Raw genomic sequence first — 22212 nt, forward strand, 5'->3', positions numbered from 1 at the left:
CCGCCCCTAAGGCCCCAGGGGTGCTGGAGACTGGAAATTCGCAATTTACGCCCCCCTTGCCCCAAAGATACGTCATACCAAATTTGAAAAGAATTGGACTGGTAATTATCAAGAAGTTAAAAATGTTCAATTGTTAAAGCCCGACGACGGACGACAACCGATTGCAATAGGTCACCTGAGTTTACTCAGGTGACTTAAAAATCTAAAGTTATGACAAGAACAAGCTTCCATGCACTATTAAAATATATAGTGTTATAACGCTAGCGGGCTTCCATATACATGTACCTTAAAGTTATATAGGACTGGTCTAACAAGAGGAACTGTGAGCAATGCTCACTAAGAATACCCCCGCTTACTCCAATCTCCCAAAGAGTGTTGTTAATAGGTATAAATTACCTCTTTCCTGAGTGTAAAAATATGGTATGTCTTTGTAGAAGAAAATGGAAGATATAGTCCGAACACAAATCCATGGTATAAACCTATAATTTTGACCTTGAGATCAAAGGTCAAGGTCATAAATGTACTTGACACATAGTCTCATGGTGATATACCCATGTTTTATGGTATGACTATGTCAAAACCTTATAATCAATTTTGACCTTGAGGTCAAAGTTCAAGGTCATATAGAGGTCATGAAAGTACCAGACGCATCGTCTGATGGTGATACACTCATGTGTCAAATATGGTATGCCTATGTCAAAGAACAAAGAAGTTATGGCCTGGACACGAATCCATTGTAAAAAAAAACCTTTAATTTTGACCTAAAGGTCAAGGTCATATAGAGGTCATGAAGGTACTTATATTTCTTTTGAAATTGCTTTCATCATGCATTAAATACATATTTGCTGAAAACTAGTTCGATCCGGTTTTTTAATACCACCTGTCTGCAAAAATCATTACCAAATATGGAGTGTCATCAAAGTCAAAGGGTGCATTGGCTGTTTCATTTAACGAAACAAAGGGATCAACCATAAAATATCTTAGATTTTAATTCTAGTTCATATTTTCAAATCATATATAAATATAAACAATAAAATGTCTTTGTTGTTTCATCGGGTGATGAAGGTAGCAATCGTTGCAGAAAAAAAATGATATGCTAGTTACATTCATCACCCGATGAAACAAAGAAAGCATTTCATTGTTTAATTGAAAACCCTACTCTATGTAGAAGAAAAGAAGCGAACACGAAGTTCTTGTGAAGCACAAACTTAAGTTCTTGACCTTAGCTCCTTATACAGGGCTCACAATGATACTAAATATAATCGTTCAATCTGATAAACCAGGAATAAGCCTCTTAGCCAATGAAATTGCAGAAAACAAATTACGTTAAAGAAGACTGGCAAAATGACGGGTATAATGAATAACATAGAACAATGAAAGGTAAACATGTGAAACATCGACTTTATACAATCTTAAATGTCTTCCGAAATAAACAGAAAGTATTTTAGACATGTTGTATAGGCAATAACTACGTAATTCAAGGCTAGTCAACATCAACAGTTACACATCACACTAGTACTATACGAGAATTCGAGTGTAGTGAAACTGCTTACACACTTTAAAACGCTAGTTCATTGAAGAGACTGTTTAAATAGGATACACAATATTTTGACTCGAGTTGGACTTTTACAACAAACTTTACATAACCAAAACCTGTAATGTTATATTCTAATATACAACTGTTGATGTTATGAAAGGTGAAGATAATGTTATATTCTAATATACAACTGTTGATGTTATAAAAGGTGAAGATAATTTTATATTCTAATACAACTGTTGAAGTTATAAAAAGGGAAGATAACGAACAGTGATCAATCTCACAACTCATAGGCAATACAAAATAGAAAGTTGGGCAAATACAGACCCAGGGATGTGACTGAATTCCTCAGAAATCAGAGGAAAGCTGGTCAAAAAAGGGAGGAAAACACCTCACCCTACCTAAAAAAAATATCATTTTCTGCCAATTTAGATCAAATTCAGTGTTTCATTTTTTTTATCATTAAGCAAATCAGAGGATTTCCTCTGAAATGAGGAAAAATCACACCCCTGCATATACCAGAGGTGGTATATCAGATGCCTAGGAGGAGTAAGCAGCCCCTGTCGACCGGTCACACCCGCCGTGGGACCTATGTCTTAATCAGGTAAACGGAGTTATCGGTAGTCAAAATCAGTGTGCCAAGAACGGCCTAACATTCGGTATGAAACACGTCGGACAGCATTTGACCAAATAATAGGTTGCAGGCCCGTAGGAACCAATTTCACTTGGGGGGGGGGGGGGGGCACCACACCAAAGTAATTTACGACAAAAAAGTGATATCGACAAAACCATTACTAAAAAGATAACTGCATAAATATGTGCAAGCATTGAGGTGTACGTCATTACATAAATCTAATTATGTACATAGAATCTAATTAGTTTTCCAGAAAACCCCTCAACTTTAATTTTAAGTTTTGTTGGGTTTTTTTCTTTTTTTTGGTGTTAAAGATTTTTTAAAATTTTTTTTTTTTGGTATATATCTTTATCATTTTGTTATCAATCATTTCTGAGTCATAAGGTATTTAGTACTCGGTAAACTTTCCAAAAATCGCCAGTCTGACTTTCACTTACGAACTCCTCAACTATTTTTTCAGTTCATCAGTCTCATTTTTATGAACATGCAATAAAATCAAATTGTTTGTTCGTATTTGGCTCATTGTTGATCTCGGTGATGTTTTCAATCTTTAACATTATAAGCTGGCAGTGAAGATCCTTTGGCTTCAAATCTGTATCATATACACAACTTTTTCCCGCAATTACGTCACAGTTGCTGAGCGCAGACATTATCGGTCACGTGACGCATCCGCCATAATCGGCCATTACAACCGTGAGCGTCCTTAGAAATGTACACAGGTGGAGGTGGAGAATCGTGTGCGGTTTTTAACTGCACTAATAACAGAAAGAAACTGTATTTATGAAAGCAGTCTATATGCCAAGAACATGGTGATATTCCTCACAAAGATTGCCCCTGCGTCGTGCCATACAGCCTGCACACGATGCCGAAAATAGAAGAGGAGAAACTGAAATGGCAGCGGGCAGTACATCGACACGATTTGCCAAAGAATGTGTTGGTGTGTTCAACGCATTTTATTGACGGGCGACCAACAGCACGAAACCCAACGCCCAGTCTGAATTTAGGTTTGTTTACAACTTCGCCGTATGATATAGTTTTAAAATAGAAAGTACAGAAGACCAGGCCTGTCTACACATTCACCCCGCTGCATGTAGGCCTGTTAATGTTATGACCCACCACGTTTCAGTATAATTTTTTTTTAGAGTTTGACACATATCTCTTCAGTGTGTACACATGCATAAGAACTTGGTTAATTATGTTTTAATATGAAAGAAATTTAACCGCAATTATGAAAGGTTATGTGTAATTTGAACTATTTTCGAAAAAGCAAAATTTGGATCATAACTCAAAGACTACCAAGAGCTTGACAGATAGGGTTATATTCAAAATTTGTCTTTGTTATAGTAAGGTTGTATACTAAGACCATTGAGTTAGTAGGACAATTTTAACTTGTTGTGTTTGTATAAATATTAAAACATCATACAAATATTACAATCATTCTGAGTTAAAATAACACATCTGAAGGTTGGTAATTCTAATTAGGGCCATACTGCATATAGTTGAGCAACTTGAAGGTAACATTTTACCCTGAGAAAACCATTGTCAATCAGACTGTTGTCAATTTAGGCACATATGAGATCAATCTAATTAAAATCAGTCTCAGATCTTCTCTAACTGTTACACTGGAACGGTTAGAGAAGAGCTGATTTTAATTAGATTGATCTGAGATTGACAATGGGATGAAATTTTCAATCAACTACATGTATAATATCATATTTCAATTTTTCAAAACGCTCAAATGGCATCTTCTACAAATCTACTGTGAACCGTACACACTCAAATTTGACGCATGTTATAATTTTTACAATATCACCTGTCAAGTAATGTTTCCTGTTGCAAGATAAATATTACCCTGGATCACATGCTTCTTACTCTCAAGGTGAAACATGTTTTGTCAATGTTTCTTGGCCAATCAGATTAAGTATTTTACATTAGGCCAATTAAATTTATCCCCACCAGCCCCTCAAAAAAGGGTCCACCTCGATTTTTTTTTTCAAAAAAATAAAATCCTCCAACCCATCCCATATTTTTTGTGACCCCCAGATGATAATCTACTAATTCAGTTGAATTGGCCTTAATTAAAGTGTAACAAAGAAGTATGTATTCCAAGTCTGTTACTTTTTTTATTAAAAAAAATAATCATGAATGTAATTCTATTATAGCTGTAGTTACTATATCTGTGTAAACTTTTATATACTTATATTTTAAGAATGCATTGTACAATTGTAGGTTATAAAACTCCCGTCAAAGTTGGCCGTCGACTTCTGAAGAGAAAGTTTGTTGCACAGAAATTAGAGATGGTGGGAACAGATGGGTATGTATTATTTTTTTTTACTCCAATTGATCATACAGCAGATATAAGCCAATTTTATGTCAAGTAAAGCAAATTTTTGAACTGTCATTGATGAAAATATATTAGAGGTTGAAAAATATATATATATTATTAGCTTACCTGAGCCAAAGGCTCAAGTGAGCTTTTCTGATCAAAATTTGTCTGTCATCGTCATAAACTTTTCACATTTTCGACTTCTTCTAAAGAACCGCTGGGCCAATTTCAACCAAACTTGCCACAAAACATCCTTGGGTAAAGAGCTTTCAAGTTTTTTCAAATGAAGGGCCTCGTCCCTTTCAAAGGGGAAATAATCACAAAAATAGGGTGGGGTCATTTAAAAATCTTCTCAAGAACCACTGAGCCAGAAGAGCTGAGATTTACATGAAAGCTTCCTGACATAATGCAGATTTCAGTTTGTTAAAATCATGGCCCCAAGGGGTAGGATGGGGTCACAAGAGGGGGGGGGGGTCAAAATTTTGCATACGAACATATAGGGAAAATCTTTAAATATGAGCCAAGGTGACTCGGGTGAGCGATGTGGCCCTTGGGCCTTTTGTTTAAAGATAAGTACATGCACTAGATCTATAACACTCCTGATGCACTCTTGAATCAGTTCATCAGAAGGATTTGATGGATAATTCACTCTGTTTCAGTGTTTTTGGGGTGTTATTTTTGTGCAACATATGAGACACTATTCCCAAATTATAAATACAACACACTGAAACAATTCATGAAAAGTCAGGGTTTGTAGGGGGCCAAAATAAGGCCCCTTTCCAATGTTAAAAAAACAAGTATTCCTCCAAATTTTTGTTTTAAAATTCCCAAACAATAGAAAAAAAATCAAACTAGGTTACACTTAATTGTTCATAAATCATCAAAAGCCCACAGATTACAATTTTTGCTTCAAAATTGTTAAGTAAACATTTTTTTTGGCCTCTGCTTATTTAAATGAGGAAATGAGGTAAACTTTGACCTAAATATAAGTCAGAGGGAGTCCAATTATTCCTTAGATTTAATGCACTGGTTTGGTTTTCCCCCTACTTCTTTGATCCATAGAACATTTTTCCAAATTTCATGCAATTGTCACTATTTCTCCCAATTGGAAAGGCCCAGACCCTTGAAATCAAGACCGTAAAAACTCTGAAAGTGTAAATTAATACACACTACAATACCACATGTATTGATTTACATACAGATAGGTTTTTTTGTTTTTGTCACTTTATGTTATAATGTACACTTTATATTGTAGGAGTGAACATGAAAAGCAACAAAAGGTGGTTGCTGCTGCAGATGATGTTGAAACTCTCAACATTATTCAAACTGAACCAACGATGACATCTTTTTCAACGCAGACGAGCATAACAGAAAGCAGATCTGCAGGTACACAGTGGATAGATCCCACACTACATGAGCATGAATATGCTAGGCCGTGCATTTCAGGAGCCAGGGATACAGGAACACAGACGAGACCCAGTGAGACCGAGGACAAAGGAGTAAACTGTAGCACTCTGCATATACGCCTCACCACTGCTGACATATCATCTGACTACTTAGCTTTGTTATACACAGGACTGCCTTTAAACACTTTCAGAACATTTGTGAGTGTAATGCAAAATATGGACGACCCATTGAAGTTTACCATGCCCGTTTCAGAACAAGTTTTGTTGGTGCTAATGAAATTAAGGCTTAATCTACTGTTTGCAGATCTTGCCAATAGATTTGGAATATCCGAGTCTTATGCGTGCACCATTTTCAATCAAAGACTCTCTTTTATGGCTTCAAAACTGAAAAACTTAATTGTTTGGCTTCCACGTGAAACAATTAGAGCCACCATGCCAAAATCTTTTCGTGAGAACTATCCAAAAACCACAGTCATAATTGATTGCGCTGAAACTTTCATCCAACGAGCAAAAAACTTGAAGAGAAGAGGAGAAACATACAGCCACTACAAGTCCATCAACACAGGAAAGTATTTGGTTGGTATTGCACCACATGGACAGATTATGTTTATATCTAAAGGCTTTGGAGGAAGATCTAGTGATAGAGCAATTGTGGAAGAGTCTGGCATTTTAAATTACCTTCTTCCTGGGGATGAAATTATGGCGGATCGAGGTTTTACCATTGATGACTTACTCTTTCCCTTGAAAGTGAAACTTAATATTCCAGCTTTTACGAAAGGTAAAGACCAACTTTCAGAAGAGGATGTAACAGAGACAAGACGAATTGCCACTGTACGGATTCATGTGGAACGGACTATTAGACGTTTAAAAGTGTTCCGCATACTTAGTCAGGTAGTTTCTGTTACCTCTGTTAAGAAACTCAGTGACTACTTGATTGTTTGTGCTGCATTGGTTAATCTGAGATCTGACCTTATCAAAGATAAAGATGATAACTGATGGTTATTTTAAAACTCTAGTCAGCTTCACTAATGTTAATGATGCATGCATTAACATATTGTAATATGATATTATGTAATAATTCCAATGTTATAAGTTAAAACTGTTTTGATTGGACAAACATAAAGCTGAACGATAGTTTACACATCAATAAATCCGAAAACGCGATGTATTCATACACGCCTGAAAACAAATAACATAGTGCGGGGAATCTATTCAAATTTTTTCAATTGTTACTAAAGTGAATGAATTTGAATTATAAGAATCAAACATTCTTTTAAAAGAATTTATCGATGTGTAAACTCCGGACATTTTACTCACAAATTTAAATAAAAGTGCTTCGCACTTTTATTCAGTTTGTGAGTAAAATGTCCGGAGTTTACACATCGATAAATTCTTCAAAAAGAATGTTTAATCCTATACAAGTTCATAATGTTTTATTTTTTCACAGCCTTGAAATCTCTTAAATGCCAATGTATTTTGGACATATATTTGATTAATCTTTGTAAATTACAACCATGTTTGGAAATTCAGTATCATTTATATGATATACTGTACATTATATTAATACTAGCTCTAAGTTTTTGGTGTAGAATTTTTTTGTTGCAAAATTGCATAGGCTTTTAATGAAGTAAAATTACATTATTGTCTTCCCGAACAAATATTGATTTCTATATATAATGCTTTATATTCAATAGAACCAAAATCCTTATTTTGATGAAATCTTGAACTTAATTTTGATTTTATCAATGACTATGGTTAAAGTTGCATACAAAACTATCATAATAGGACATATTTACAACAAAATAAAACTTTCAGATTGAGAGCTATCGTAACTTTAAAGTGAATGTCATATTTATTATCAAGATATTTGTGTATGATTAAAGTTAATACTGTAAATACTGTGTGTGGTCACTTGTTTCAAATATCATTAGGCTGCTCCTTGTAGCCTTTTTATTATTGAACATTTTAAGTTTAAAAAGACTTAATACATGCTCAGTAATGAATAACTAACACAGATTGAAAAGACATTTGACTGTATAATTTCAGCAATCATGTTATCAAAAACACAATCCTTATCAATATGCATGTATTCAATTTGAAAATTTAATATATTTTTTACTAATCGTCAATCTGCCAGATTCAAAGTCATCAACTACTCTCGGTAAAAGTTTGTTGAAGTAAAATAAGTGTAGTCTTGAAATTGCCGATTCACAAAACTGTTGGTCATGTTGTACTTCAATGACCTTGTATTCATTAGTTGTCCATATAACAAGTTTGCACAACTGCATATGTTACATGCAAAGTTAATTGTATTTGTAGGTAATACCCCCTTGAACTACTATGTTTAACATACATTGTACCATTTTCCAAGGATTTCACAACATCATATCTACCAACTGTAAATAAACTGTCAAGTGTCTGGTCATCCTTAAGTATTGGGCATTTTATTTCTAAAAGACACTGTGAACCATCAACACCAGTTATTATTCCATCTGGGGAAACACTTAACCAGGGCTCTTCAAATGAAACTATAGTACCTACATCTTCTATATGCAATCCTGATGAACGCAATTGTTGTTTGGCAAGAATTTCACCTTCCTGGCCATGCTTAGTGAATTTGTTTCCTTTGAAGGAAGGATATATGTGTTCTCTAATGAAGTTATCACTGTTTGTAGTGTCGGGGATGGGAACCTTGTTCGCACTACTGCCAGTTATTCTAAGTTTTCTACTGTTGTGCCACAATTCTGATTCACTTTGTGAAATAGTTGCCATTGATAATGACTTGATTTGAGCATCAGTGAGTTTTATGTACTTATTATAAAATTGACTACACTTCTTACATGATAGATCACCAACATGCTCAGTATGGGGTTCAGAGGAAGGCTCAAATAGAGTTGTGTCTAATTTTGCATGCACAGATCTACTTAAAAGTGAATTTTTAAAGAAAATAATTCTTTAAGTTCAGAATTTTCCACAAAATATTTTAGAGATTGGTGAGACACAAACATTGGAAATACTGATTTTGTGTTCTGTGGTTTTTCAGCATTATTGTTAATGTCACTGCCATATTTAGGTCTTTTAAAGTCCATCTCCTCCAGTACACCCGGCTCCAGGTTTCTCGTTGAACCCTTGTTCCATTGCATATGCTCATCGGTACAGGACTTTCCTGTTAGACCCAGTTTCACAGCATATTCAATTTTCCAGAGAAGTGCACCTACGTGGCTACACGTTTTACTGTTCCCCGCCATGCATGTACAGCCACCAGTTAAAATCGTGCCAACCATGTCACAGAGTACCCATGCATTGTGAAAATCTGAGTTTACTTTTTGTGACGGGCGCACTTCTGATTTTAGAACAGCCCTATCTTTGATGGCGAAATGAAGAATTTTCCCAACGGAACCGCTCTTAAAATAATTATAACTGTCCAACGATTTGTAATTTTTCATTTCTTCGCCGTCACAAGCTCTACTCAAAATCAAATAATTGTAAATATCGCCGTACTCTACTTGCGGCCATTCGCGAATATCATCCTTTCATTCTTGGTGTTTGACGTCTTTTGGGGACGAAATCAATCGATCCATGTCATTTTTACATTGATGTTGATTCATATTTTACGTAAACAAAAGATCTAATGAGTTTCATATAGTATACTGTGGAAGTGAGCTTATTATTACAGTTGTATATGTTACCGGTGAATGGTTACTACGGAGTTCGATTAACCAGCGTCACGGATGTAATGGCGGCTACGTTAGAAACGACACCTCTCGGGGTGAAATTTTACTAAGGGAAGTAACTGAAAAAAGTCGTGTATAGGGTCGTGACAAAATTGAATTCTTCTTCAAACGTTTGACCGATCTCTGGTGTATGCCATTTTTCATGTACAACCTGGGCCTTTTGAACTGGTTTTTCTGAGATATCATCTTCTGAAGAAGAAGAAGAAGAATCAATAAAGGAAGCAACCTTAACATGTTTGTCTGTTTGTTTGTTTGCAGTTTCCCCCAATTTACCTGTTTCAATAGACTCCTCATTTGTGTTAGACTCCAAGAGTGGGGAAGGACTATCTTTTGATTTTTTTGGTTCAAATGAGCGATGAGGTTCAGAATCCTCAAAGGATAACCTCGAACGCTTTGAAAGAGGTTCCTCATGCTTGTGAATACAGGCAACAAAATGATTAGGTGTCCAACCATCTATTTTTGTAGCAATTGTTTGAGTCCACATGATGTGGATAGCATCCTGATATTCTTTAGCATCAGCACGGTCAAGTGGAACAATAAGCTGATTATGATCTTGTCTGTTTACACCAGGGTTTTGCACCTCGGGGAAAATCGACATGATTGGTTTCTGCAAAACGTTAGAAGCTACGAACATATGTAAAAGGCTTGAATAGTAACCGTTCTGGGTTGTTTTTATTGTTTCCTTTTGTAACGAAGCAATCAAATCACCAGTAATTAAACACTCTTCTGACAGGGAACTTTCAAAGACATATTGAAGTGAACTTTTGTTTGTGGACATGGTCACAAAAGTGTTTTCATTCGTGTAGCGCTTCAGGTTTGAAACAAGTTCAAACACAATTCGTACCCTCATTTCCATAAAATTGTCCTCGTGTCCAAATACAAAAAAAGAGAAAGTTCTGAATAAACAACTCCAATCACCATATATCTGAATCGGGATAAGCTCAGAAGGAGCATCATTTGGATAAAGCTCTGAGGAAACAGCATCTTTTCGAATATTCGAAGTTGGGATATTAGGTATGCTTGTTGGAAGAGGATATTTCTTAAAAATTTGCCCTTTGAGTCTAACAAGAAAACTTAGTGCTCCCCATCCCTTTTTTTCCTGCATTCCTTGCTTCTTCGTGCACTTTTTCGAAAAATGCCTTTCTTTCGTCCGTCTGGGCATACATTGTGAAATATAATCAAGGTTAAAACTGTGCGGAAGGTTGATCTTACACTGATACGAAAGTGTCTACTCTTGGACCAAGAATGAAACAGGTCTTGACAGCCTGAGACTTTACAAGCTTTGAAAAAGTTGTTACACGTCATAACCTACGTCACATTGGGTGTGTTACGTCACTGATAAATAGTACTTCACACATTGTCGGGTTTACCTTTACCATAAAAACTGTGATGATAAAAAAGTCAACAATTCATCATATTAGCTTTACAAAAAGATTTTAAATATATACAAACGTTGAACTGGTATTAGGGCAGGTGGGCATATACATTTTTGTATCAAGACGAAGTTTCTATGAACAAGCTATCTAATGAATTATTAGACCTTGAAAGTTAGTCAAGGTCACACATATTAGATACCTTTTGATCAGTCGTCCCTTGCGAGATTTTTTCACTCGTATGAGTCGTCAACAACTTTAAACGACACTAGTGCCGGGCACTTGGCAAAGGAACAGTCACTACATATCATAGGTTTGACGCCAGATGCGGAGCTTGGAACGAGAACCGAACCATTACCTCATGATTACGACCTTTTGGATGATGCCCTAAGAAATGTTAAGGCATTAAGTGCTTTTCATAATATTTTTTTTATTTAAGCTAAAAGGACAGTCACACTGACTGACTCTGAGTCTCATTGAATTAAATGAACTTTCTGCTTAAAAATAATTATACATTACACTATATGTGAATTTTACAATACAAATTTGGGGGGGGGGATATTGGGGGGCACCCCCCCCCCCCCCCCGGTTCCTACGTCCATGGGTTGTATTGGTAAATTAGATCCACCAACTATTTCAACCAAACTTGACAGAGTATACTTGTGTGTAGGGGATTCAAGGTTTTTTCAACAGTTCAAATGAAGGGTCATCTCCCCTTCCAAGGGAAGATAATCAAGAAAAGTAAAAAAGGGTGGGGTCATTTAAAAATTATCTCCAGAAAATGTAAGACAACTACAGCATCTGAAGCCAATCCAATGTTATGCATCCTTACAATGCATACAATTAGATTTCAATTATCATATAACATATCATATACACATATGGCCACTACATATAGTCTCGCGCGATTGGATCTGCATTCATTTGTATGGCAATTGCTGTATCGGATTCTACAAACTTAGAAAACTAGAATCCCAAACCTTAGCTATAGAAGGAGTTCCCTTGACAAGCATTCATACAAAACACCACCATAAACCCAAATCGAAATTTAACAAGAGTACCGCAAACGGTACAATATACGCCCGTCGTACAGTGAGCCTTTGACTAAATATCAGGGCAATATCTGTATCCGTAATGAAAAAAAGCCTGGAAAACTGTCTGACTTATTTTTAGTCCAAAAGTAGGTCAAGGATGGACCAATCCTGCTGAAATGCAAACTGAACTTGTATCCCTTTGACTAAATATCAGGGCAATATCTGTATCCGTAATGAAAAAAAGCCCGGAAAACTGTTTGACCTAATTTTCCCCAAAAAGTAGGTCAAGGATGGAACAATCCTGCTGAAATGCAAACTGAACTTGTATTCCTCTGAGATGAAGCCTTTGACTAAATATCAGGGCTATATCTGTATCCGTACTGGGGAAAAAAAGCCCGGAAAACAGTTTGACCTATTTTTAGCTTAAAAGTAGGTAATGGATGGACCAATCCAGTTGAAATGCAAACTGAACTTGTATCCCTCCTACTAAATTTCAGGGCAATATCTGTATCCATAATGAAAAAAATCCCGGAAAACTATTTGACCTACTTTAATCCTAATGTAGGTAACGGATGGACGGACCAATCCAGCTGGAATGCAAACTGAACTTATATTACTCTGAAAGGAAGCTTATGTGTAAATTTCAGGGAAATATGTGTATCTGTAACGAAAAAAAGTCCGGAAAAGTGTTTGACCTACTTATAGCCCTAAAGTAGGTCAACGATGGACCAATCCAGCTGAAATGCAAACTCACTCTTTAAGGTCTTACAATTCCTGAAGGAGATATTGTGACCAAATTTCAAAGTTGTACATGCATCCGTTACGGAAAAAAAGTCCGGAAAACATGACTCGGGACGGACGGACAGCGCCATAACATAATACGTCCCGTCTAATGAAGGATGTATAAAAATGTTATTATGCATCTTCTAGGTTTACCCAATCCAATCCGAAACGTTTAAACTAATGGTATGTAGGTATTTACAATGTATCATTGAATTCGTCTTGAGGAAAGGTCACCTAATTTATTTGGAGGGATATCTTATCTGAAGCGAATATCAAATAACTTTCACCACCCAATTCAAAAATGGCGATGTAAAACTCATTAATAGTCTTCCGATTTTTCAAAACAAGATGTACGAATACAAAGGTTTAGTAGCGTAAAAAAATTGCCGACGATTGTAAATAAATGATTAATCACAAGACTCTAAACCTTTAAAATGTAACAGCTTTATTTTTTATTTTTTTTTACCGTAGTACAACTTTCTTTAAATGGCAGGGAGAGGAGGGAAGAATTGAGATAATCCGCTTATGTACCATATAATAGTACAGATCGGTACCGACATGTTTAAATTTCAAATCAATGTTTTCAGTGCATGAATAAATCTGCATAGGTTGTAATTGTTTAACTGGGATTGCAATAATTTGAACGGTCACGTAAAACCTTTGTAAGTATAGCATATTTATATTTGTAGACACAGAGATAATTGTGAATAACACTTACCTATCTATAGATCTTCACTTAGGGTTATGTTTACTCATGAGTTTATTGCAATATCTATGTCACACGACTATTCCATTACCATTCTTAATGACCGTGTACATGTATGAAGCCTGTGGCAGCGTGGCGTGAATTCCGCCGAAAGCCAGATTTTTGAGATGGTCGAGCAATCTAGCGCGCTGGTCACACACTTCTAAGAAATTTGGTTGCACATATCATGAGGTCAACCCTGGGTAGGGGCTGGAATGGGTATTTATATATGTATATAGTGAATTTCTCCATACATACATGCAATGTATAGTGAATTTCTCTGTGCTTTCGATTAAATAGTTCTTCACTTAGATGTAGTACAATTATGTTTAAGAGTTTTAAAATTACAATCACTACGCGTTATACACTGAGTATACGCCAACATGCGGAGTGTAGGCTATGTTGTGACCGGGGTGTAGGCTATGTTGTGACCGGGGTGTAGGCTATGTTGTGACCGGGGTGTAGGCTATGTTGTGACCAGAGTGTAGGCTATGTTGTGACCGGGGTGTATGCTATGTTGTGACCGGGGTGTAGGCTATGTTGTGACCAGAGTGTAGGCTATGTTGTGACCAGGGTGTATGCTATGTTGTGACCAGGGTGTAGGCTATGTTGTGACCGGGGTGTAGGCTATATTGTGACCAGGGTGTATGCTATGTTGTGACCGGGGTGTAGGCTATGTTGTGACCGGGGTGTAGGCTATGTTGTGACCGGGGTGTAGGCTATATTGTGACCAGGGTGTATGCTATATTGTGACCGGGGTGTAGGCTATGTTGCGACCGGGGTGTAGACTATGTTGCGACCGGGGTGTAGGCTATGTTGTGACCGGGGTGTAGGCTATGTTGTGACCAGAGTGTAGGCTATATTGTGACCGGGGTGTAGACTATGTTGTGACCGGGGTGTAGGCTATGTTGTGACCGGGGTGTAGGTTATATTGTGACCGGGGTGTATGCTATGTTGTGACCAGAGTGTAGGCTATGTTGTGACCGGGGTGTAGGCTATGTTGTGACCGGGGTGTAGGCTATATTGTGACCGGGGTGTAGGCTATGTTGTGACCGGGGTGTAGGCTATGTTATGACCAGAGTGTAGGCTATGTTGTGACCGGGGTGTAGGCTATGTTGTGACCAGAGTGTAGGCTATGTTATGACCGGGGTGTAGGCTATGTTGTGACCAGGGTGTAGGCTATGTTGTGACCGGGGTGTAGGCGATGTTGTGACCGGGGTGTAGGTTATATTGTGACCGGGGTGTAGGCTACCGTAGCGGCAATATAGATGGTGATGGTTCGTTTTTGCATAACATCTCAATCTATGGATTGACATCAATGTCAGTTGGGCTCTTCCGGATCCGCTCTGAACGCAATCCCAACATTCCACAAACTACTAAAAATTGCGATGGATCATATTTATAGAATTTGCACAGTTCTCTCTTTAAAATTTGGCTGAACCTTTTTTTCGTCTTCTAATTTTTAGCATAGAGGAATTCGTGTATTCATATCGTCGGTATACAATGCACCAAGACATTGTCATCACCCTGTCTGTGTGTGCCGTGATACTGACCACCGTGTTGTTTGAATATCGAATGCAGCGAGTGGAAGACAAATGTAAGGAGATCGAATTGAAGTATGATTTACATCAAGAGACAGCTGGAAAAGACGACGAAATCGTGGATACACCACTGGTTGACGATAACGAAAATATAGAAGTGGGAGCAGCATTGAAACGCCGCTATAGCAAATCTGGTGACCTTATGGAAGATGGTATGTAAGGAAATTTACCGTATAAGTAGAATTTTTAGCGAGGCACAAATTTAGCGATTCCCCCCCCTAAAAATAAGTACTAGTATATGTATTTAGCGAAATTTACTTTAAGCGATTTTATAATACCAGGAAAGGTAACTATTACCTCCGATATGGAATAAATTGTTAGTGATGTTCAATTTAAGCGATCTGCTGATACGGTATTACGGAAGAGAAGTAAATTTGTTTTGTAACCTTTTGCAGTGAATAATCTATTGGTTTACCTTGAACATAATGGTCCCGTGGGGATCGAGGTTAGAATAGATCCTCAGTACCCCCTTGCTTGTCGTAAAAGGCGACTAAATGGGGCGGTCCTTCGGATGAGACCGCAAAAACCGAGGTCCCGTGTCACAACAAGTGTGGCACGATAAAGATCCCTCCCTGCTCAATGGCCATAAGCGCCGAGCATAGACCTAAATTTTGCAGCCCTTCACCGGCAGTGGTGACGTCTCCATATGAGTGAAATATTCTCGAGAGGGACGTAAAACAATATACAATCAATCAATCAATGAACATAATGGTTTACCTTGAACATAATAGGGACCTCCGTGCCCGAGTAGTTAGAGCATCGCGCTCATAATCACACGGCCTCTCATCTCTGGTCGGTGCGGGTTCGAATCCCGCTTGCGCCGGTAAGTGAGAAAGTTTCCCAGTTTACTTTCGGAAGGTCAGTGGTCTCTTCCCAGTTACATTGTATCTGGGTTCTCTCTTCCACCAACAAAAACTGGGCGCCACTATATAACTGAAAAATTGTTGAATGCACAATTATCAGACATTTAGTCTCTGCTACAATAATCGATGTTTATATTCATTACTAATAAAACTAGTAATTACATTGTAGAACTTAGGGAACTGTCTGCTCAGAGAACCATTGCCTTCTCAGCAGCATTAGGACATCCCATGGACGATAACGAAACTGTGTCCGAGGTTGTCATGTACGAAATCGTTGATATCAACATCGGAGAAGGATATGATCCTACAACAGGGATATTTAGAGTTCCCGAGTCTGGTGTGTATGTTTTCCACTGGACAAGTGTCACCATTCCAGGTAAATGGTACGAAACCGAGCTGAACATAAACGGTCATCAGAAAAGACTAAACAGCTGCAATAACAAAGGAGAGAATGCGTCATCCAATTTGTCCTGTTCCACCATTGTTATAGCAGAGGTGAAGGAAAGCGACATTGTGTGGGTCGCCAAGTTTGGACAAGAAGGAGATTATTTAATGGAAATGTATTCATCATTCACGGGATGGAAAATAGGAGAGATACCAAAAAGTGATGATAACTGATTTATCTGTAAAACCATTTAGTATATGGGTGAATAGATGGAATCTAGGGAGTAGATGATGCAAATTGTACATATTAGGTAGATAATACTAAGTTACATTGTATCATGGTTTGTACACAACACCCGTACAGTTGTCTAAATGTTGTGGACCACGTTTCACCATAAAAATTAGTCTAGAACACCAGTTAACGCGTATCTTATTTTCATTCTATAAATGATGTGGAAATTCTGAATGTTTAATTCCAGAACGTCTCACATGTAGAGATGTCACCGGTTTCGGGTGAAATGCCACGATACGTTTAATGTATCCTAAATGACGCATAGTGAATTTGGGTTTAATTACTATCATCACAAAAACAACCAAGAAAATTGGAACTCGCGTCATCGTCCAATGTTCCGTTTTCCTAGTTTCGATGCAGTTCGTAAAGCATCAAATCTGGGTCACTGTTCTTGCAAATAAAAAAAAAAGGGGGGGGGGGGGCTAATCGCGCATATTGATTATTTGGCTGCTTTCCGCCACACTCAACAATTTTTCAGTTATTTGGTGGCGCCCAGTTTTTATTGGTGGAAGAGAGAGCCCAGATACGATGTACTTGGGAAGAGACCACCGACCTTCCGAAAGTAAACTGGAAAACTTTCTCACTTACCGGCGCGAGCGGGATTCGAACCCGCGCGTCCCGTGGGGATCCGGGCTAGAATAGGTCCCCAGTACCCCCTTGCTTGTCGTAAGAGACGACTAAATAGGGCGGTCCTTCGGATGAGACCGCCAAAACTGAGGTCCCGTGTCGCAGCAGGTGTGGTACGATAAAGAACCCTCCCTGCTCAATGGCCATAAGCGCCGAGCAAAGGCCTAAATTTTGAAGCCCTTCACCGGCAGTGGTGACGTCTCCATATGAGTGAGATATTATCGAGCGGGACGTTAAACAATTTTCAATTAATCGAACCCGCGCCGACCAGAAGCCGTGTGATTGTGAGCGCCACGGAGGCACACACTGATCTAGTGGAATTGGTAAATTTATGAAGTGATTATTTACACAACCCTCGACCGAGTTTCGTCGACTGTCTTCAGTCAATAGTCCTACTTTTACAGCCTTTCCTTGGAAACACGATCCTGATGAATATAAAATGTAACAATATGAAAATTAAGTTCACACCTGTCAACCAATCGTTACGACATTGACCTGTAGTTTGCCACTCTGGAACCGGTAGGGGACTACAAATACCACCATATATACTAATAGCCTGGGGCCATATGGTGACGTGGTAGTTAACACAATTTGTCGGGAGAAAAAATCTACCTGAACTGGTTTATCTCAGAAACGGATATTTCCGCGGTTTTTTTTTTTATATAAATATATTAATAATTCTTGCTATATCGTTTGATTTTTATCGACTTGTTTTTATATTCAAAGTTACTGAGAAATTTGCATCATTGCTAACCTTCTTCAAGCAAGCACGTTCTATGGTTTCGCGGGATCCGGTTTAAAGTAGTCTATGGTGGTCTGGCAGTTTCAAAATATTGACCAACTTTTAAGTACCCCTTTTCGTATACAACAAGACAGTGGGTACTAATTTTCCATTTGGGTGCAACAGCATAGAAAATGGGAAATCTTACAAATCCACATGAAAATAATGTGAATGGGAATTTTACCAATACACAAAGACGTTAGTGTAGTCTTGTAAAAATCCAAAACTTCAGAACTTTTATCTTTCGTCAACAGACAATTAGGTTTACATCGTATTCGCTAAAATAGTGTTTCTTTTAAAAGTTAACATGGGTTATTTGAAGATTTCATTTAAAGGAATACATCCTGTAACTGAATGAACAAATATTTAATATATTTGTGATTGAATATATATAAATTAGTAGAATCGGGGTGAATCTGAAGCAATAAACTCGTCAAATCAGCAAAAAATGTCAATTCATAAATCATTGTCACCCTGTCAGTAATTCCTGCTCGTAATCTCCCATGTGCATTGACCTCGATGGTCACCAGTTCGGAAAAAAGCGCAAGAGAGGCACTGAGCACGTGTCAGATTTGTAAACAATTTAACATGCCAATTTTATAGAAAATGCACTATCAAAATTTCATTTGAGTAATTATTTCTTTCTTACACTTACAGTGAAAGGTGAAGATAACGAACACTGATCAATCTCATAACTCCCATAAGCAATACAAAATAGAAAATTGGGCCTCCGTGGCCGAGTGGTTAGAGCATCGCACTCAAAATCACTCGGCCTCTCACCTCTGTTGGCACGGGTTCGAATCCCGCTCGCGCCGCTAAGTGAGAAAGTTTCCCAGTTTACTTTCGGAAGGTCGGTGGTCTCTTCCCAGCTACAATATGTCTGGGTTGTCTCTTCCACCAATAAAAACTGGGCGCCACCATATAACTAATAATTGTTGAGTGTGGCGGAAAACATCAATCAGCAAACACGGACCCCTGGACACACCAGAGGTGGGATCAGGTGCCTAGGAGGAGTAAGCATCCTCTGTCGACCGGTCACACCCGCCGTGAGCCCTATATCCTGATCAGGTAAACGGAGTTATCCGTAGTCAAAATCTGTGTGTCAAGAACAGTCTAACAATCGGTATGAAATATGTCAAACAGCATTCGACACAATGATAGGTTGTACTGACGAACTAGATCGTTATAACGACCATAGAATTTGCGAAATGCTGACTTTAATCGAGACTTTTGAAACCCCTGTACCATCAACTTGTTTGTCAGTAACTTGCCTCGATTTAAAAACTGACCATACGCAGAACAAGCTCTAGCGTGCCGAATCTGTTGGAGTGTTGCTAAAACGCGGAACGGAATATGGAACAGAATTAGAATTATTAATGTAGCTAAGATAACACCAAAAAAAAATATCGGAAGAAATACTTTATTATGATTAAAATCAAAATTTTTGGAATTTGTTTACCAGCGGTAAAACAATTTTATCTTAAACTTCTGCACCATAAATTTGTTAAGCGAAGTTTACAAAGTTTACAAGAATGTTGAAATGTCGGCATTAACAAATGTGTTAGCGAGCAGCGACACCTATAGGTAAAGAATGGAAAGAACACACGTACTTTAAATGACACCCACCCACCCCCGTGGCAATTCTTCCTTAACGCACATTTGCATGTAAATTTACACATAATACCGTGTATGTGTAAACTTACAACAGGGAGTGTGGTATGTATATAACAACAATTCATGATCTTATTAGGTCAGCAAGTTAAACGTCTCGTGTTTAATATATTATTTTTTGACTAACATAGACTTTGTGATCGCAGCACTCCAATCTTAAATGGGGAATACTTCTAGCAGTTTATTTTTAAACTAAATAATTGTATCGTAATATAATGAGGTAAAATTTGAATTCCATTCAAGTATAAATTGTCTGTTAGCCTTTTAGCTATTCCATATCTGTTAATTCCTTATACTATGGATCGTAAACTAGTTTTGATTGGATCTGTTTCAATCTGTCTTTCCCGCTGTGTCTCTTCGAGTTCAACACTAATCCACAGGATGTCGGTAAATATACGAACTTTCACATAAATTCGTCCCAAGTGAGGCAAACTTTTCATACACACCGGAATCGTTCGCTTTAAAATTTGTTTGGCGAAAATTGTTGAAAAAATTATTTTATCTTTTACAATGTGATTTTCGGGGGGGGGGGGGGGGGGGGGTATTCATTGGATATAAAATTTGAAAATTTAAGTATTTTTTAGTATGATTTTATTATTTTTTTTCCTTTATTAATATTTTACATGGTAAGTTAATAACTTTAAAATACATATGCATTAGTATGAAGTATATATAAAATGGTGGATTCTGTGGATGACTTCCCGCTCTCTCTGTAATTTCTGCTTCCCCTATTCATGATAAACCTTTTCTTTTGCAAAATGCTGACCTCCTCATAACATTATTACATACATTATTTTCCGTTTTCTGTTCCGTTTCGCGTTTTAGCAACACCCGCTATAGAGATAGTAAACTGGTTCCACGCTAATTGGCGCTACACACAAACAACGGGTAAGAGGTACTTTGGTTAGCCCAAATGAACCGATTTCATTGGTCAGTTGATCTTTATGTCTCACTAGAGAGATTCCAAATGGTAGAGTCGTTTTAGTCTAGTAATTATGACGTCAAAGTCTAATACGAGAGAAGCGAGGTCAGCAGGGTACCAGTTTATAGAAATAGATGAACATGAACCATGGGTTTCGCGCGGAAGAAAAGAAGACAAACCAATACAAAGTGCGTAATTGTGGCGTAAACGAACAGAGGGGAAACCGGAAGTATTCTTCTCATGCAATGAAATATGTCAAACTGAACCGACAATATGTAGCATAATCCCATGACGTCATCGGGTTCCTGTACAACGTAATGATTATAATATTCAAAGTAATTTCACAAGTATGGCGCAATATTCTAAATGTTGCATGGAAGGCCACAGTAAGAGATTTTTTTCCTTTCACGTAGAAGTGTGTTAAATCTTTTAACAATGATTTTCATTATTATGTCGATTCGATATATCCCGGGAACTTGAAATAAAAGACACCACAGAATCGTCCACTTCTGCTTCATACTTAGATATTTTATTGAAAATAGGTAAATACTATTAGAAATTTCTGTCAATCATTTTTTTTTTCATTTAAATAACTTTAACAACTCATAAACTAACTAAAAAACCCATATTAGACATACCTTTGCAGGCTACAGAGCGCATATACCCCCAAATGCAAAAGCCAAATTTTAACACAAGGATGCATGATCTCATGTTTTATTAATTTATATGCACCAAAGCACATCATATTAAGCTATAATTAATAAAAACCAATATACATGTATATTCATTGATTGAGAGAATTTTTAAATATAATATTCAATGGCCTACATTTGTCACTCTACCGTTAGAGTTCTCTCTCCCGAATTCCAGAGGGCGCTTCGCATATTGAGGTCCTAGAAAAAATGGCTACGAACGTTACAAACTATAAACAATAGAGGAAGACCGGGAAATATGAAGGAATGAGCCTGCACCAGCTAAGGGAAAATTTGCGTAAGAGGGGGGCAAGAGTTTCGGGGATGAAGGCTGAACTAATTGAAAGGTAATTTTTATGTATATCTTCTATAGAATTCGATGTTTCAAGCACCATGTCTGACACATTTACTGATCAGCTGCTATGGTAAAAGTCTCTCACTTAAAAAAGCCGACAAAATTAATCGGTTTTATGAAGACTAGTTGTAGGCTAACAGTTGATCGATTTCGTTCGAAATAGTATACTAGTCGTATCACTAGATAGTTTAACTTTGTGAACGTAACGTATTACGAGGTGTTTGCTGCCAGGAATTTCAGATGTTGAGAAATTGGACCTAGACTTGTCACAAAATAACAAACGTAAAAGTAAATACATGTAGAAGTGGACGTAGTGGTTGAAGAAACCAGCTCCCTCTTAAACTCTTAGGATAGCATGTAACATGTTTAATCTGGTTATTGTTTATAACTTATAAGTCATTCTGATTCAGACATTTTTGTACTTGTTATAAGTTTTCAAAATAATCATGCTA

At 37.4% G+C, this 22212-nt stretch overlaps 2 protein-coding genes across 2 annotated transcripts; both read left to right on the forward strand.

Annotated features, from left to right (window-relative positions):
• Positions 1 to 2917: 2917 nt before the first annotated feature.
• Positions 2918 to 7726, forward strand: LOC125657648 (uncharacterized). Its single transcript, XM_056167024.1, has 3 exons — positions 2918 to 3175; positions 4401 to 4485; positions 5753 to 7726. Exons 1-3 carry the CDS (start codon positions 3034 to 3036, stop codon positions 6897 to 6899), a joined length of 1374 nt encoding a protein of 457 aa, XP_056022999.1. The 5' UTR covers positions 2918 to 3033; the 3' UTR covers positions 6900 to 7726.
• Positions 7727 to 15075: 7349 nt separating this feature from the next.
• LOC125658377 (uncharacterized) lies at positions 15076 to 16808 on the forward strand. Its single transcript, XM_056145101.1, has 2 exons — positions 15076 to 15325; positions 16206 to 16808. The coding sequence occupies exons 1-2, from the start codon at positions 15076 to 15078 to the stop codon at positions 16652 to 16654; spliced, it is 699 nt and encodes a 232-aa protein (XP_056001076.1). The 3' UTR covers positions 16655 to 16808.
• Positions 16809 to 22212: the final 5404 nt, after the last annotated feature.

Source organism: Ostrea edulis, chromosome 1 (genome assembly GCF_947568905.1).
Source record: "Ostrea edulis chromosome 1, xbOstEdul1.1, whole genome shotgun sequence".
In the NCBI taxonomy this organism is placed as follows: Eukaryota; Metazoa; Mollusca; class Bivalvia; order Ostreida; family Ostreidae; genus Ostrea; species Ostrea edulis.

Coding starts and splice junctions, on each gene's coding strand:
- LOC125657648 (XM_056167024.1), top strand. CDS start 3,034: ATGCCGAAAATAGAAGAGGAGAAACTGAAATGGCAGCGGGCAGTACAT. Junction 3,176..4,400: donor AACGCCCAGTCTGAATTTAG/GTTTGTTTACAA, acceptor GTACAATTGTAG/GTTATAAAACTCCCGTCAAA. Junction 4,486..5,752: donor GAGATGGTGGGAACAGATGG/GTATGTATTATT, acceptor TTTATATTGTAG/GAGTGAACATGAAAAGCAAC.
- LOC125658377 (XM_056145101.1), top strand. CDS start 15,076: ATGCACCAAGACATTGTCATCACCCTGTCTGTGTGTGCCGTGATACTG. Junction 15,326..16,205: donor TGGTGACCTTATGGAAGATG/GTATGTAAGGAA, acceptor ATTACATTGTAG/AACTTAGGGAACTGTCTGCT.